The 19,800-nt window shown below is 33.3% G+C and overlaps 1 protein-coding gene across 4 annotated transcripts in view; it reads right to left on the bottom strand.

Moving 5' to 3' along the window:
- LOC133200433 (uncharacterized) overlaps positions 1-9,146 on the bottom strand; it is a 22,247-nt gene extending 13,101 nt beyond the window's left edge. For 3 of the 4 annotated variants that reach the window (XM_061336229.1, XM_061336231.1, XM_061336233.1), the window contains exons 1-7: positions 9,076-9,146; positions 8,172-8,221; positions 5,270-5,498; positions 3,776-3,898; positions 3,139-3,259; positions 1,994-2,142; positions 1,092-1,133 (exon numbers count right to left, since the gene is read on the bottom strand). In XM_061336229.1, coding sequence (XP_061192213.1) covers positions 1,092-1,133; positions 1,994-2,142; positions 3,139-3,259; positions 3,776-3,898; positions 5,270-5,498; positions 8,172-8,221; positions 9,076-9,130 — 769 coding nt within the window. In that variant the 5' untranslated portion in view covers positions 9,131-9,146. The remainder of the gene's footprint in view (positions 1-1,091; positions 1,134-1,993; positions 2,143-3,138; positions 3,260-3,775; positions 3,899-5,269; positions 5,499-8,171; positions 8,222-9,075) is intronic. The other variant, XM_061336230.1, reaches the window with a different exon arrangement.
- Positions 9,147-19,800: the final 10,654 nt, after the last annotated feature.

Genomic DNA, 19,800 nt, shown 5'->3' with positions numbered 1-19,800 from the left:
CCCAGGAGCAGAGAAGAAGATTTTCAAAGAAATAATGCATTTTCACTATATATAATCAATAGAGCCCCGCCCTAACACCAGAACCCCTGACCCTGGGGCCATGAATTTCACAATTTTGGAAGAGGCACTCTTGTTCATCATAACTATGTACTTAGTTCCTTTATTTAATACCCAGGAGCAGAGAAGAAGATTTTCATAGAAATAATGCATTTTCACTATATATAATCAATAGAGCCCCGCCCTAACACCAGAACCCCTGACCCTGGGGCCATGAATTTCACAATTTTGGAAGAGGCACTCTTGCTCATCATAACTATGTACTTAGTAACTTTATTTAATACCCAGGAGCAGAGAAGAAGATTTTCAAAGAAATAATGCACTTTCACTATATGATCTATATAGCCCCACCCTGGGGCCAGAACCCCTGACCCTGGGGCCATGAATTTCACAATTTTGATAGAGGGCTCCATGCTTATTACAATGATGCCAACAGTTTGACTGCTTGATGTCCAGGAGTAAAGAAGAAGATTTTTAAAGATTGCATTATTTTTGGTGGTTTTAGCCCCACCCCTCAGGCCCCAGGGGGGCAGGGACCATGAAATTCATAATTTTTGTTCCCCTTCACCCATAGATGCTATATGCCAAAATTGGTTGAAATTGGTTCAGTGGTTCCAGAGAAGAAGCTAAAAATGTTCAAAAGTTTACGACCGATTGACGACGAACGACGTACGACGAACGACGAACGACGACAGACAAAAACAGATAGCAATAGGTCACCTGAGTGACTCAGGTGACCTAAATATATTTTGAAATATTTAACAGAGAGTTCAGGATCATAACACTCACCTGAGTCCCCTTGGTTCTGCTGTTCTTTATCAGATTTTAAAAAGATTTATGAGTACTACTGTAACAGTAAAACACACTTCTAATGAAGTGCCAGGGATGGGTGATTTTGCTTCTTTATAAGGATTATAAGCATAAGTTTTTCTTATGTACATGTAATTCATTTTCATGTACTTGAGCCTTTGGCTCAGATGAGCTAAAAAGGAAATATCCATCCTAAATATTTAATGAAGCATTACAATATTTACCTGCATCTTCATTTTCCATCATGAGTTGACCATTCTCCATTACTGTATTCAAAATATTTTTAAAATGTGTGAGAAATTCTAGCAGGATTGAAATTGTATGAGTAAATTATAAACTCTCAAAATTACAGCTTTATTAGAATGAATATCAAGAAAAAGATCATATACATTTTCACTGCCTTAAAGGCACACTACTTGGTGTAATTTATGTTTTAGAAACATATTAGCCCACCATGTGCATGACTGGAATTTAAAGAAGTTCACTAAAATATATGCTGATACAATGATGGTTGATACCAAATGAATTATAACTAGAAGCATTAAAGTTTAATGGAGAAAGGGGAGAGGGAATCTAATGTCTATTGGTCATTAAGTAAAATACATGTAACTTTAGCAGGGGAGCAGTGTTTTCCCTAAGAGTTGGACCCCGACCAAATTGACCACTTCAACTGATAAAATTGCTGCTTAGAAATCAAAAATTTTAAAGCCTGTTACAATTGATATAGATAACCCTTTAATTTGAAATAAAGGGATAACACTCAGGGGAAAGAGGGGTGGGGGTGAGGTGTGTGGGGGGGGGGGGGGGGGGGGGGATGCACTAAATCTAAAATTTAACAAATCTTAATTAATGGTTACTACTTGGGTCTAAACTATATTAAACTAAATAAAATTGCTGCTTGGAAATCAAAAATTTTAAAGCCTGTTACAATTGATATATATAACCCTTTACTTTGAAATAAAGGGATAACACTGGGGGGAAAGAGGGGGTGGGGGTGAGGGGGGATGCACTAAATCTAAAATTTAACAAATCTTAATTAACGGTTACTACTTGGGTCTAAATAATTTATTGAATAATTAGTATATGATTAATTGATTAAGAAAAATAATACAAATAGTATATTTACCTTTTTCATGAAGATGTTCTTTAGATCTTGGTCGATGTCGTCTAAGTACAAAAATTACCACAGCAATTCCAATCAAAATGACCAGAATGGCTGCAATGATGACACCAATGACATATCCCCAGTCATCATTAACATGTTCCATACCTGGCCTATATATATTGAAACAAAATAGCAAGTAAAATCATATGGTACTCTTTCTCAAACAGAGCATACACATTTTTTTTCCTCATCACTAAATAATCATAATTATCATTTGAGGTTAATGATTGATGTTTTTGACAATCAATTCTTAATTGCATGAGATGCTGAAATAAGCACCTGAAGGTTCAAATAGCCATAAATAAATAATTTTCTTTTCTTTTAAATGTTATTTCAGCATAATGAAATTGATAAACTAACTTGTCTGCAGACAAATTTTCTCTGTTGATAATTATCAAGAACAATTTTGGCTACCAAACAGAAGATGATGAAACTTCTAAAATGAACCAGAGTGATTTTAAAGAGTTATCTCTCTTTGCCTACTAGAGAATTTATCACTAGCTTCCCAATATGAAAGAATGAAAAAGGTAAGTGTGCAGACAGTGTATTAGGAATAGCCGCATTATTGTTCATTTTGTCACTTGCATTTTGAAAAAGAATAAACAGAAGTACAATACAGAAAAAAACAGATATATAAATCAATACACTTTGATTAACAAAATATTGCAACCAGAAACTTTAACTAACTCAGACAATCAGACCTCACAAAGAAATTTTACTTCCACATCAAGATAGGAATAGCAAAATCCACCCCACTTTTTACTTTTGCTGACTTAAGTAACCTAATCCTTCAATCTTAATCTTTCTTCTCTATGCATGTTGATCTTAAAGGCCTTTTCATCCATATAAATATCTCCTAATTAGGCACTTTGTTAGTTTGACCTTGATCTTTGCCTAATTCTCAATTGCTTGAGAATTGAAAGCTATAAGAATTATAATGCTAATAACCATTCAGATCACCAAAATATCATTAATGAAATAAAATACATTTGTACCAAATTAGGCTATTATAATGAATGACTACATATAATGACAGCAATTACACCAAACTTCCTCAAAGCTAAAAGAACATGGAACAAGTGAAAAAGTGAAACTACTCAACTCACTCTTCAATTATGGATGTATTTTGAGTTGATACAAGCATGTTTGTGTCAGAAGTATGGACAGAGGGTGCTGTAGTTGGATTCTGAACTGTTGATTTCTTTGTCAGCTGATAGCAACCAGGGTCTGCAACATAAGAAAATGATTATTGTTTACTTAATTCATAATCTTTGTTTATTATCTATTTACTAATCTAACATTTATATACACTTCTGTATGTCAGTTTTATCAGACTGACTGATAATGATGATATTTAATGACCTTGTATCCATCACCAGGAAGTTGCACTTAATACTGATCATGCAGGTAATGGAATTATAATTCATAGCATAGTGTTTGCAGTTTCCCATATTTTCATCATTTTCAGCATCCATCCATGTCTATGATATGACTATACATGATATACATCATACATGTCATAGGTAAGAAATACATGTATTTCTACAGTGTTATGATCCCTGCGTGGTTTGCCACCAAGTACAGTTAAAGTACTGAGTACTTATAAATTACATCAATTCTGACTCACATGTGCTTACAGGGTGGAAAAGACACCCTTTCTTATGTAGAAGTTTTAAGAATAAAGTATAATAGTTATTCTGTAAAAGTGTGCACTGTATATTGTGCATATTACTTTACACTTACATTTAAATGCCTCTGTAGAATGATACCCACTGGGACATGGACGACTGTTGGTAAATTTAGAACAATCTGTGTCATAATTTTGCTGGATTATGTTGCCACTGTAGCTGTACTCCGCACAATAACCTGCAAAACTTGTCAACATTAGGTGCAAGTCTAACTAGCAATATACCTGTACAATGTTTCTCAATATCAGATAATATGTTGCTTTATGAAACTAAAGATAAGGTACAAATTAAAATCATCTTTTAAAAAGTTTATAAAAAAAAATTAGTTTACGGCAAATTCTTTTTATTACTAAAAGGTAAATAAATATATTTAAAAAAAATTAAGCACAATTGAGACACACAGCTTTGAGTCTCTCCCCTCCCCCACCCCCCTCTCTCTCTCACACACATACAACACATAAAATGTTATGATGTCCCCTTTTTGTGACTAAGCTTTCCAAGTTTGAAAGCAAAATATTACAAATTGCCAGAGATAATCTCCAGACAATAAATATCTAAGGGCAGACATTGTGATCCTTACCTTATCTCCTCCCTCCCTCCCCCCCCCCCCTTTCACACCAAACACCAAACACATCAATTACATGAATATTTGAATCTCTAATACCAGTGCACTCTTAATATGTTTCTAATAGTCCTTATTCTGACGTGTGTGTGTATTCAAACATGTACATTTAAAAAAAATAAGGAATCAAGATTAATATCAATGAGGTGACTTATTGTATATCATTATAGTCCAAGTCAAAATCAAATGATATCATTTGTAGTGTGTATGAAATGTGAAGATAACAAATAGCAATCATTCTCAAAGTCCATTGGTCCAGGAGCAATACAAATATTGGGCACAGAGCTTAGTATAGAGTTTAATGACTTCATATTTTAAAACTCTGCACATTAATTAAATGAGATTTAATATTTTTTTTTTTTAACTGAGAGACACGTACAACTGTTACAGCATTAAATTAATGGACATGAAGGTACTCACTGAAACACTTCAATCAACAAATCTTAAGCCCATGCTAACTAAAAATTGATTTTCTATAAATGTTTAAGACCTTGAGAAATTGCACTCAAGACAACCTGTCCAATATCTACTTGGTAAATATGCACTTGAGAAAGTTCTCAAAATGTTTACTTTTCCTTTTTTAAGATCTCCACTTCAACATGTTCAACAGTTTATTAACAATACAAGCATTGTACTGTGGTCTACATTACCTATCCTTCCAATACTTAAATGGCCTAGTGCGATTGCCCTAGATGTACATTAAGCTTTCACTTCTGGTACTTATGCACGTGTACTTTCCTAAAACTCTCAAAAGGAAGCTGTATATACTAAATCTATAACTTCTACCTATAATCTAAAATTAACCCTAATAATGAGATGTCCTTGAACATGACTTTGAATTGATTCCATGTTTGTTGATTTGCACATGTTGCATTATTCACATCTTGTAACTAGATAAGGAAATTCTTTAAAACATATTCCACAGACCTAAAACAATGTACTTTCCATAGGCACAAACTTCAAGTGTCTGATTCACAAATGGATTAATGACACAGTGGTACACAAATTTATCAGGATCACTACATTGGCTGGCAAAAGCTGAACAGTTTTTTCTTTGAGAAGCTGTTCTCCATTCTGATTCACTGGTTGGACAGTTTGAAACAATATCCATAGTTTGTCTTGACACAGGACATGCATCAGCGTTACATTTCACTTCCTGTTAATGAAAAAAAAGAAGAAGAATTTATTGACTTTGTTAGATAAAAATAAATTTCATTGTTTATTATAAGATTTATTATTAAAATGACCTATGGATAACCTAAACTTTTTTAGGCATTATATATTGGTTATATCTTAATAACATCTTGATGAATTATTGTCAAAAATGATACAAGCAATTAACACTTGAAATCTGTACACATGCTTTTCCTAAATACAATTTTGATAACACATTGTATGTGTATGTATGTTGCAACAAGGCTTATGTGTAAATGTGCAGCAGTTTTAATCAATAAAATCATGGTGCTGGGAGTGGGGAAAATGACAGGAAATACTTTTTCATGTAAATCTGAAGAAAACATACCCTGTAAGTGGAAATCTTTCACCATTTTTTTTTCTGTTAATTTGTATGAACAGAAAAATGAATACTAGACAGATATCTAAGCTAGCATACCATATATCTAGAATGAATTTAGGTTTCAAATTTCAAAACAGAATGACAGCTATAAGCTTAAAAAATCATCAAGATATACACCAATGTAATGTTTTATGCTACATTTAAATCTTAAAATGTTTCAGTACACTCCTTGAACGTCGAGTTTGTTGAATAAGGTCTTACTACAATAATATACTCATAACAAGATCTTTATGGAGAGGTGTACGTAATTTAAACCCTTCTTGGTATTAAGTGTTGATCATGAATACTTATATTAGTAATGGTGTCATCCGCTTTAGAATCACCCTTGGCAAAGTTTCAATTTAAGATATTTAATATGCTTTGAGGATTTCAATGACCTTCAAAAGGATATTAGGTTTACATGCATATATGAAATGTATACTGCAAGTATCCCTTAATCATTCTTATATGTAAGTACACTGTAATTCAATATGAAGGATTTTTATGGCATAACTATACCTGACGATAATAAAATAAAGTGTTCTCCAAAGAAGTCTTGAATAAAAAATATTCATAGCCACACATTTTTTCCAGTTTAGAAATAGCTTTGATGCAATTCATTGTTTGATATATGTTTTGAATTCCACAAGTTTATATATGCATATTACGTAAAATGATAAACACAGGTAATCAGAGACTACAGAGCTCACCTCAACCAATGTTGTCTTTAAGTATGGCAAAGTCCCACACTAAAACTAATAATCTAGTATTGTGCATCACTAGATATAACATTTATGCTATTTTGGTCCAATAGGGCTTGCAATTACTTGGGAATGGACTTACCTAAAAACTTTAAACTAGTCACTCATCCAGAAAATATGTCATATCCAGCACCTAAAGCAAGTTTGAGGGTGTTCATCCAGTGATGCATCATCCATGCAAGTTTGATTCTGATAGCCCTTATAGTTTACTTTAACCTGGTCACTCATCTGGAAAATGTCAGTCATATACAGCATCCGAAGCAAGCCTGCTAGTGTGCATCTTTTGATGTATCATCCATTCAAGTTTGGTCAATATATTACTTATAGTTGCTTGGAAATGAGACATGCTCCAAAAACTTTAACCTGGTCACTCATCCGGAAAATGTAGGTCAGATCCAGCATCCAGAGCAAGTGTGGTAGTGTGCATCCTTAGATGCATTATCCATGCAAGTTTGGTCAGTATACGGCTAATAGTTACTTGGAAATGAGACCTGCTCCAAAAACTTTAACCTGGTCATTCTTCAAGTGAAATTACAGCATCCAAAACCTTAGACTGGTACAATGAAACATACTAAAAGCAACCTCCATGCATCTCTTGATTAAGATAGGGCATAGAAGTACTTGAAAAGAAATCTGCTCAACAAAACTTTAACCTGGACGCCAACGCCGAGGGTATTATATAAGCTCCCCCAACTTCGTTGAGGTGAGCTAAAAATAAATCAAACCAATTGGATAACTTACAGAGATAGAAAACAAGTACAGTTGAACTTCGGTATCTCGAACACCAATAGATATGTCAATGTGCTTTGTAAGTCTTTCACCACCGATATCTTGAATCCTCAGATATAGATCTGCAAGTTTTTTATTTCTCAGTCCCATCGAGTTTGAGATAATGAGTTTTGACTGTATTATCATGAATGCTGTACTCAATAAAACTATGCTACTTAAATGAGTGGGACAATATATATAAAATTATATATATATCTAGTTCAAAAGCTACATACCAATAGTCAGTCATAATGAACATGATAAACATGTGATGAATAAAAAACGTGTTTAATAAGTCAGTAAAATTTTCCTAGACATGCCAGCTAGACTACCAATATCACAAAAATACAGAACTGGGTTTTGTGAAATGAATTTAAATGCCAACAGATATCTCTCTCTCTCTCTCTCTCTCTCTATATATATATACCTCGATAAATTTATAGCACTGAAATTTGAGTTGTAAAGTACAATTTGTCAATTTGACAAGTATAAGACATTGTCAGTTGTATTTATATACACATATACTGTTTTGAAGATTGTCTTGGTTGAATTATCAGATCATTAAGGTAGTGTTTGTTAACTGATTGGATGCCAATTCTGTGTTAGTTAATAAAAGAAATCGTTACATCAAATTTCATATTTATAAAAACCATGGCCAGCATATCACATTTCAGTAAAGGCATGTTGTTAATGTCATTGCACATAAAAGACAGATTAAATGAAATGTGACAAAATGTAAACATACCTTCAATATCAGGAGATTGATCATCAAGGCTTTTAATGGCACTGCAATGTCTGCAAGAATAAACTTTGATTGACCTTTTTTGATATACCATTTGTGAATGTTCTAACTTAGGCCACCACTAAAAATATCTATGTTTCATGTATTCTAACCCAGAGTGCTCAAGGTTGACAAGCATGGTAAAGGGTCTTTTTTGGTGAAATAAATGATTGTAAATCCTTAATCTGATCACCAAAAAAGAGTTACTTTTATTCACAATCTGAAACAAATTATGAAAATCTAAAGTCATAAAGAAATGTCCAGGCTCCTAAGCCATAAACTTAGAACAGACTTAAGTCAAAATTTCAAACCAATATAACTTTTGAAATAATTTCAATAATGAAACCAAATTTTCATCATATGATTGAATTTAAATGTTAAACAAACTTGCAAATTTTCTTGTTAAGTAATGTATCGAATAAAACAATATATCAAAAATAAAAAAATTGACTTGTCTGTTCTAAGTCTATGATCTCAGGGCCTGGTAGGGTTGATTAGGTCAGTTTCTGTATGCAATCAAAATGCCTTTACTATATTCCTAAATGTGGGCCTATTTTTCAACGTCTTCCAACAAAACTACAACACAGCTGCAACAAAGTGCAAATAAATCTAACTTCATTCTTGTCCTATTATTTTTTAGTTTGTCAGTGCTATTGACGACATTTACAAAAGCAAAGAATCCATGTGTAAAACGGACACTCCACTTATTTCAAAATGAACAGAATACCTAAAGAGAAAGTACGCATAATGACTTATGATTTCAAAGAAAAGCGTATAATGTCTCTCTTTTGAGATCAAGTACAACTGTACAACATAACCCCAAATTCAAGTTTAAAAAAAAAAAGCGGTGACTATGTTGGAGTCGTACAATTGTTGTTTAAAATTTTCCCCATCATTTTTTCCTCTTTTTTAGCGACGGTCATGGTCTGCTGGTTTAATTTCCCACATTCTGAAGAGTTCCCCATTATGACCGAGTCGGTTGAGTGTAAAGTTAGGTTGATGTTTTAGAAAATGTCTCTGTTGCAATGGAAGAAAGCATATATTTACCCATAAGGAAGGTAAAATTGGGATCATTTAACGGCGATTTCAAACAAATCATTTTCCGAAACACACAACAGCCATAGTTTAGTTATATGCCTTTGGTTTACTTCTTTTACCTCGTTTACCTCATTCCAAGATGGCTCTTGTGTCGTTAGATCCGCCAACAGGCAATAGTATGTCAAATCCTACATTATTCAGGCGCGGGTCAAGGGATTTTTTCTTAAAAAAATCCTTTCCAAAAGTTATCAAACCTAAAAAATTTCTTGACAAGCAAACGAAAAAAGTGAGAAAAAAAAATCTGGTGATGGTGATGGTCAATCTCGATCCAGAGTTATCGTTCCCGACACGCTCCACTTATACTTACGCCTAATATTTGTTGTAGTAATACGCCCTCTGGTGAGAGATTGCGTGGTGGGATCCACGTTTTCCAAAAGGGGGGGGGGGTCATTTTTTATTTGCTTCAGTATAAATTATACTTTTAATAACTCAGCAAATTCCGGGGGGGGGGGGGGGCCCTCCCTCTGGATCCGCGCATGTTACTATATACACAACCTGATGTTTTTTTTTTTTTTTTTTAAAGAAAATAGGATCATATATATATCTGCCGAAATTCAGAGAAAGATCGCTGATACTTAGTGTTGCAAATGAAAAAAATCAGAAACTTGTTATGAGTGGATTAAGGCAAAATTTGATTAAAGATTTTATCTTCATCCTTAACCCAGAGTCCATGCATAATTTTTTAAAAAAAATCCAAATTGTGATTGTTTTAAAGAAACTTGAATATGCACTAATCTTCCTGGGTATGTCCGCATATAATTATGACTAATATTTTCCTAGTTGCTTGTGAAAGGCAGATATTTTCCCTATATATTCCAAAATGAAACTTTGATACCCTATTTTAGATTTTTTTTTTTTTCGACAACAGAAGGCAGATACATGTAGATAGACAACAACCATAAATTCTGAGACCAGAATATCTCAATTGAGCCGTTAGCTCAGGTGAACTAAAATGTAAAATGTGTTCACTCGCGTGATTTGCACGTGAACGTTAATAGAATAAAACTGTTAAACTAGTGAAATTGTTTTCTGTTACATAAAGAATCTAACGAATATTAAATCGGCACGTCGGTGAAAATAATCATGACCAAGCTCCTCCACCAACTTAAAATATGGGGCTAGGCCTTGCTCTATAATCGTAAGATCTATTTTTAGCCAATTCTGGCAGAATAATAAGCCGTTCATTTTTTATTTTCTAATGAACAAATATGCGGAAACGAAGCTAGCTCATCATAGGAAATAAACAAATCGATTAAATTTGTGTGAAACTAACGACCACATGCTTGCAATAAATTATTCTTATTTATTCTTAAATACGCCTTAATTTTTCGTTGAATAATTCTTCTTGTTTGTATATGCGTACTTTGATTTTGTTTACAGAAATACACGTAACTGTCGCATATGAATTTGCAAATATTTCTTACAGATATATGTAAATATATTTTAAATGTATTAAATTAAGGAATAACTGTCTAATGTTTTTCGTTTCATGATTGGGTTAATGATGTGATCAAGGAATTGACTAATTGACTTGCGTGATAAGGCGTTTATGCATTAGATTATCACGCAAACCAACTGAACGGTCATCATCATGAAACCAAAAAATCTGACAGTTATTCCTTATATTTACATGCTCTTGATTCCGTAAATTCACGTACTACAAACCCCTTTGATCGCCCTCCCTACCCCCGCGGGTCATGATTTGAACAAACTTTAATCTACATTACCTAAAGATGCTTCCATATAAAAATGAGTAATCATGACTGTGCTGATCCTAGAAGACATTTTTGAAAGATTTACCCGTCTTTTTCTAAAGTAAAATTTTGATTTATATCCCATGTTGACTCTATCCTTTTCCCAGGGGTCATGATTCGAACAAACTTAAATCTAGACTATATCAAAATGCTTTCACAAAAGTTTCATCTTTTCTGGCCAAGTGGTTCCCGAGAAGATTTTGAATGACCCCAGCTACTATTATTTATTATTTTTTAAATTACATTATTACCTCTTGCAAGAGGATGTGACCCTTCATTTGAAAAAAAAATTGAATCCCACTCAACCAATACTTTGTGCCAAGTTTGGTTGAAATTAGCCCAGTGGTTCTGAAGAAGATGAAATAATTATTGTAAAAAAGTTTATGACATGCACGTCGACAACATACAATGGACAAAGTCCTTCGGCTCGATCAGGTTAGCTCAAAGATCACCAAAAAAAGTACCCCAAAAAATCAATTTATTTTCAATTCTACATCACTCTCTATATTTTTATTAACAATTCAACCAGCATATGCAAGTTTGACTAGTTTTGTGAAAGTCTCTTAAAAGATAAGGTATGATTTTGTAAATTTGAATCACTTTTAACAAAGAGGTTAATCATAAATAAGATCAAGGTAAACTCAAGTGATGGTCATGTCATCCTGCAAAACCCTCCTCAAGATTAGTCCTAAGTACACATGTCTGGAATTACTCCCAATTACAAGTCTAATACCAGGCGGTGCATCCGGGATAATTTTCAAACAACTACCTTACATTTTCAGTTCTGCACTCACAGAATGGCCCAAGGTAGCAATAAAGGCCCACTCACTACTTAGGAACAGTGACATCAGACTCAACATCTGCTGTTTTAGCGAAGTCATGGGAGGGCCAGTGCATTTTCCGGTGCCGCCCTAGCCTCCACTTTAACCTGTAGAGGCGAAATTCCTTCTTGATCAGCTCCTAAAGGACATCCAGAGACCTCTTCTTTCTTCTGCCCCCCCCCCCCCCCCACTTTTTTACTAAGGACCCTGTCCTCATCAAAACTATTTCTGGGGATCAGTACTTAATCCCCGAGAAACATGACAACCTTCTGTCGGTAACAGAAGGTTGGGCGACTCCAGGGTATTAGAGTACAACAAATCCTTACTGACAACCACAGATTCCTAGACAGACTTTACTACTTCAGGTCTGACATATACGTCCTACTCCTTGGATGGACTAAAGGCGCCATTCTACCAATTTCGCTCACCAAACGAGACACAGTTTATGCAATCCTTCTCAAACACTGTGCTTCCTGCCTGTCAATGTCACTCTCTTAGGAATCTCAACAGACCTCATGATGCTCATTCTTATCATTTCTCCTCCGAAAGTAAGGGATCTTTGCCCCAAGTCCAGTTGGTTTTCCAGGCTTAGAGAAATTCGTACACTAATAATACTATGGTTTCAGTATAGAATTACAAACAGAATTTTAGCAACAAATTCATTTTTGTTTAAAATTAAAAGAAATGACTCTAAATTCTGCAATTTTTGTCACTCAGAAGAAGAAACAATAGAACACCTTTTATGGGAATGTGATTACATACAATTATTTCTAGAAGAATTTGTAATGTTTCTTGAAGATAAGACTGGTGTAGTGATAAATATTATGAAAAAATCCTTTATTTTAGGTTATATAGAGAATTATGCTGATATTCAAAATACTATTATCCTTTGGCTTAAGTATTATATTTATACAGCAAGATGTACTGAGAAACCTTTGAATTTATGTGCTGCAATATCACAAATGAATCTTTATTATGAAACACACAAGTTTATTTCGTATAAAAATGGTGGAAAGGAAAAGTTTGATGCCCAGTGGAACAGATGGAAGCAGCTTTTTTCTTAACTCTCTCTCTCTCTTTTCTCTCTTTCCTTTATCTCTCTATTTATTCTTTAAAAAACACATCATGTTGTATTAACTTCAATGTACAATAATGTAAAAGAGATGTGAATAAAAAAAAAAAATACTATGGATCGTACTGTTCAGGTTCATTAAGATATAATATTAAGTTTATTTCTGAAACAAAATATTAATGTAAATAACAATTGTTTTAAGCACTTGTTCCGAACTACAAACAAAAATTTATAATAATTACTTGTCACATGATCTACCGGGTCATGTGATATCACAACAGTTATGTTAAAGTCCCATTAAGCAAATTGTCTGTATGTTTACAGTATATTGAAATCAAAACCAAGCTGGACATGTAATGATATATATATATATATATATATATATATATATATATATATATATATATATATATATATATATATATATATATATATATATATATATATATAATAGTTGACGGGCAGGTGACTGCCTAAAGCCGACACAGCTTCTCCAGGGACACATATGTCCATAATCGTCACAAAATAAATCACAAGTTCATCAAAGACATTAAAAACAAATTGATCCAAAATTGCTTTAAAAATGCATTTAAAAAATTTATTGAATTAAAACGTGCGACTAAAAAAAGATGATAAACATTAAATGTGACAGCTGCACGAGGATCGAATCTTCCATGGCCCCAGGTTTGGAATCAGTAGTCTTTCTGGTTCTATACAAGTATTTATTTACACTATATATACAAAAACAATACTTCTCCGGAGGGTCCAGCCACGGGCCGACTTCTATCTCTGCCACTGTCCCTATAGATGTAACATCTGACACAGTATCGACAATGAAAGAATAAAAAAGGGTCATGCGACTTTCCCGCCGCCTGACGTAAGTTCGTCATTGCCTGACGCCACGTGCGTCAGGCAGTATAAGGATTAATTTTTCAGGGATCCGAAACTAAGCGATCATTCTTAATGAACTAGAAATTGTGCAAGCTGATTTACATCGGAATTTGTTACCTGCATTTAAACAAATACAGTTTGCAGAAGAAAGAATCATATAACTGATGCAAAATGTGTTTAATTCCTTCAGTTCTTTTGCATACACATGTTTATTCTTTGCGATTCTTTGTACGGACATGTCCGTGTAACATTTTTTCTGCGTTTCTAAACTACTGGATCAGTCCATTTGCTTTCTACGAAAGGGGTAACACAATGATTTCGCGCCAAATGTCACATGTAAATTATCTTCGCGCTTTTTTCTTGGGTTGTTCTATTGAATGGGTGTGATAACTTCTATGGAAATAAATAAAGTTTATTCTTTTAACATGATTCTTAAGCTCCAGATTTTTTATTAACAGTAAATTTTATCTCATTTTATAAGAGAACACATTGTACATGGACAGGCAACACTAAAGCAATGGATTTGCTGATTATTCTCATATTTATCCCGTAAGTGGACTAGTCTCATCATAAACAAACTCCCTCCACCTAGTAAATTGGACATCCCTTCTTGATTCAGTCTGTTTTCCACCTAGTTTCCACCTACATGTATCCTTTCTTTCAACATTACATTTATTAATAATGTACGTTACAAGGTTAGGTTTTTAAAAAAAGCTTAGAAAGTCAGCGAGTAGCATATTATTTCAAGCTTTGTGATGAACAAGGGTTTCCTTTCAATACAGTGACAAGAGTGTAGGTCAGTACCCGTAGAGGAATGGGCTTCACTCCCGTAAAGTTCTAAGTAAAGAATCGGCAAAATGAAGAAGACATCATGATCTGTACTGGTTTTCATTTCATAAAAAAACACGTTATTATAAATATGAGAAAGATCCTAAGCTGAAATCGATTGAAAAGAAAAACTAAACAATTTCAAAACTGTATATAGAGATGTATTTTAAACTCATTTATAATACATGTACATGTAGATGGTAAGACCATCATCGCATGAGTTTTGTGCGGGGGGGGGGGATGTTTTCAGTATCATTCTTGTTTTGCTCTAGCTATAAAATGTACAGGCCATTTACTTTGATTTCTAGAGCAACAATGAAGCATTTTTGTCTCAAATACTTCAAGACAACTTTCCCAGTTAAAACTGTTCATAATTTACTTCGTCGTCGAGAACGACGGAAAACAGACCAGTCTATAAATAGAGGTCGTCTCATCAATCTATCACTGACCAGGGAGTGTGCATGAAGTGCGCCCTCTAGTAAGAGAGTACAATTCATGTAATATGAATTTCTTTAAAACGAATTATCTAACTTTTTTTTCCCAGAATTATCAGTGGTGGATCCAGGAATTTCATATCGGGAGGGCGCGGTAGAAGGCAGGGGGTCGGGGGGGGGGACTGTATTGAAACACTGGTGGGTCCAGGGCAAAACCTTGATGGGGGTTCGGGGGCGAAGCCTACGGAAGCTGATGAATTCTTACAGATAAGGTGTTTTTTCCTTGATTTTAGGATAATAAACATATAAGTTCTACATACAAAAAATTCAAACGGGGGGTTTGGGGGGGGGGGGATACGCCCGGCGCGCCGGTGCTGGATCCGCCTTTGATTATAATCTACGCTAGCGCACTTGCAGTTTCATCCCAACGTAACTAGTCAGCCCGTGGGCTACCTAATAAATGACCAAATAGTGGCATGTCTTAGATATTCGTTAATCTGTTGTATTTGGTTGACATTTGAGAAAGTCAATTGTACATCTTGTGTACTGAAGTATCGCAACTAAGTCGCTCCTTGATGACGGAAACGTTTAGCACCTCTCTTGCATATACGTACCATAGATATTGATTGATTAGTCAGGCAAGCTTTTTGAAAAGCTATTACTTGTACAAAGTTTAATGATGGAAACCCACCAGAAAAAGTCACGACTAAGGCACGTTTTTAATCTTCTTTTGTACTGGAATTAATAGTACTAACAATGATTTTAGAATAAATATACCCTGTTTAAGAGAGGGTATATGGCACATCATTGATAGAATTTTTTTTTTTTTCAGAGTTTGTTTCAGGTACGCCTTGACCGTTACAAGGTACATGGGGTAAAAGGGCAAATAAGTGCAGATTTTTTTCGGTCTTTTTTCAGGGTATATTTGATTGCACTTGCCATCAGAAATGTTTACTTTAAAAATACAGTCGTTTGACCAGTTCAGTATTTTGATCAGTTCCGAATAATTCACAACTTAAGAGCTGGTAATTAATAAGTTCAAAAGTGTAAACATAAGTTCATACATATTGTATGAAGGCTTATCTATGAGTGTTAGAATTATGTGAAGTTTATATTTTTTGCCGTCAGTTTGTGTTCCCTATCGTACTTGAAACAGGCGGCATACTTTTACAATGCAACAAATCTAAATCACCGCGACGCGTTTGTCTGAAGAAAAACGTCTGTAAAGACGTCAATTTTTCACATAAAACAACATTTCAACTATCAAAAATAAGTTTTATATGTATTTTGAACAAATACCAAAAGCTTGCCGATAATAAAGAATTAGACAACCGGAAGATATCTACGGTGGCTGGTATAGGACATGGTTTGAGATTTTTTTTTTTTTTTTTTTTTTTTTTTTTTTTTTATTAATTCGTGGCCACGAAATAAAAATTCCTGTCCACAAATAAAAATTCGTGGCCAAGAATTTAAAAATTATAAATAAACTATAAAAATAAATTAAAAATAAACTTCGTGACCACAAAATAAAATTTGTGGAAATTATATGTACACAATTATATGTACATATATTATACTTTCATGTAAATTAGTTGAATCTGATTCGTCGAGAAACATTTGTTAAAAAACACTATTACCCGCTGAATGTTGAAGCCACGCCCTCCAGCGTAGCAACAGTCAACATTGCTTGACGACGGGTGATATTCCAAAAAATAGTGACTGCGCAGAATTTATGCGCGCAAGGTTCACTGTTATATGTATTTGTATAAAACATTCAGTATAATATAATAAATATCGCATGTAGTTGATTGTAACATTGAAAATTTTCACCCCTCGAAAACCATTGTCAACCTCGGCTGCGCCTCGGTTGACAATGGTTTTCTTGGGGTGAAAATTTTCAATGTTACACTCAACTACATGCAATATTTATATAATAGTGTTAAAATGATCATTTGCTACGCAGTACAGTTAAGGTACCAAATGGAAATATCGGCGGATTTTTGAGATAGAAAATACATTCTTTACAAGGATGGGCGTTTCTTTTTAAGACTTTACTATTATCGGACAAATGCAATGTGGTTGAAAACTACATGTTGAGGACGATTAGATTTCTTATTTAGACTTGTCACGTAATGTGTCAGTCACGTGATTTTAGCAAATACATGTATACCTGAAGTATTGAGGTCATCTATAAATTCTAATATTGCAAGGGCATAACAAAGTTAAAAATCTAAGTTTAACATATAATTATTTTCACCACTCTTTGTAGTTTGTGAAAAGTGCTGCGAATCTATATAAATTCTACTATCTAATTACTAAAATTACATTTGATAGACCGTATGTTGAATATTTTGTTGGTCAAGTACATCATAGTTAAATATAGATATAATTAATTCATTTTGCAAGATTTCAACAGGTTCGCAGCACTTTTCAAATATCTTCATACTTCTTGAGTTTATGTGTAAAAGCTTGTCATAATTCATCGAGGGTATGCCCTTGCAATATATCGATTTATTACGACCCTTCTATCACCCTTCAATGAATCTGCATACAAATACATGTATATGACAGTATCGCTTGTCTAGGGAATGTACGGGAAGTAAATGAATAAAATCATAAAATAGACATCGCATCCATGTTAATGGCCTCTTATATATCTACAATTTGTATTTTATTGAATTACAAAATACATTTTTCATTGTATAAATATAACTTGATCCGCCTCTCACTGCATACAAACTGCGTCAAATTTTACGATATGACGTCACATTGACAAGTGCATTGCGATCAGTGAATTGTTTATGTATTGCTGTGTGGAATTTATAACCAACGACAATGATGCATGCACTAGTTAGCATTGATGTAGTTTAAAGCTATTCAACAGTTTAAAATAGCGTATCATTTCATTTTGTGGTAAGAACTGCGCAGGATAGTATTGTTCTCCCGCCTACCTCCAAGTCAATTTTCAAAAGTTAACATATTTGAATAATTTTTCATATCTATATAGATATTTATATGAATTTTCATAAAACATTACTTTATTTGGAAAACAGAGAGAGATAACTCTACAATTTGGTAAAACTTGTGTCTTTTACTATAGAAAGCAACGGAAAACGGAAAATATTTTTAAATCACCCCCCCCCCCAATTCATTTCATAAATTCATACCAAAGCTTTTTGTGTTTCACGGGGGGGGGGGGGGACATATGTTTACAGACAAAAAACTACAAAAATGCTTATTTTTTCACCAATTTCAAAGGGGTTTACCACTAAAACATTGTATTTTATTAATGATATATGTTTACTTTTATATGAGTAAAACATAAGAAATGATTTAAAGAACATTTATTCATATCTAAGAATATTTTATAATGTGGTGATGCTTTACAGCCCGATTTCAATGAAAAATATCGTCTACCCCCCTTATTCAAAGAGCTGGAATTAGGGGTAATTGACTACATTTGTATTTAACACCGGTATTAAAATTATCAGTCAATTACCATTGAACTGTTCTTTGCATTCAAAAAAGATTTTACAGCCAAATTGCCATTAGTATCAGAGCTCCAGATAATTTTTTACCCCAAAGTGTATTTACTCCCTGATTTTCAAATCGATGAAGATTTTGATTTTCAGCAAAATGATCATGATTTAAGAGTATTTTGTTAATATATAATGTTTTGACATCTATTTTGATTTTGAGCTTGTTATCAAAATATAAGTGTTTTAAAAGTGGAAAGGAAAAAAAAAATACAAAGGACATTTCCTGCATTCATTTAAATAAATTTTAAAAATATCCAATAGACTTTCTGCTAAATCTGAGAATTTTTTTTTTTTTTTTTTTTTTTTTTTTTTTTTTTTTTTTTTTTTTTGTTTTTTTGTTTTTTTTTTTTTTTTTGTTTTTTGTTTTTTTTGTTTTTGTTTTTTTTTTTTTTTTTGTTTTGTTTTTTTTTTTTTTTTGTTTGTTTTTTTTTTTTTTGGTTTTGTTTTGTTTTGTTTTGTTTTTTTTTTTGAGAAGGAAGCTCATACAGTAGGTAAAGTTACCATAGGCACATAAAACTTTTCCTTTATTTAAGGCGATATCGCAACAAGAATAAACCGTGAGAAAAAAATCTTTATTAATATGGCAAGTTGAGAGAAATATGATGAACCCATCATAAAAAAAGATGTTGTGTACAAACCGTGTGTAACCGTCCTACTAAACAGAAAACTCTAGAGAATCTAAGGGAACTCTTGATCGGTAAATTCAAATACATGTTATGCGTAAAGTCCTTCTACAGCAATTTATCTATTTATTTAACTGGTCTTGAAATTAAACAGAGCTCGTTTTTTTCAATATGGTCTTCACTGTTTTTTCCCCTTACACATCATGTCCTCTTTGATAACATTGCAGTACAAACTTTTTTTTCTCCAGCTAAGACTTTTTTCCTCCAACTATTGTTTGTTTTCTAGGTAACATTGTTTTCTTTACTTATGTATTACACTTGTTACAATATCATCTTACATAGACGACACAAGCTTTTGTGTGCATGCTTAAAAGTACATATAACTATGCCTAGTGCATAGTCTTTTTATTTAAAGAAATCGATTTTAATCTAAATCTTTGATTCGTTCTCTATAAATGGAAATCGTCGTTGCCATAACTTGAATATTCCTGGTTAATAAAACGCTTTTAAATCATGCAGTATTTCGTTTTGAG

The sequence above is a fragment of the Saccostrea echinata genome, unplaced genomic scaffold (genome assembly GCF_033153115.1).
Source record: "Saccostrea echinata isolate AGI-Se365-2 ecotype Australia unplaced genomic scaffold, CSIRO_AGI_Sech_v1 ptg000040l, whole genome shotgun sequence".
NCBI lineage: Eukaryota > Metazoa > Mollusca > Bivalvia > Ostreida > Ostreidae > Saccostrea > Saccostrea echinata.
Note: the sequence above shows the minus strand (reverse complement) of the source record. Positions and strands in the feature narration are given on the sequence as shown.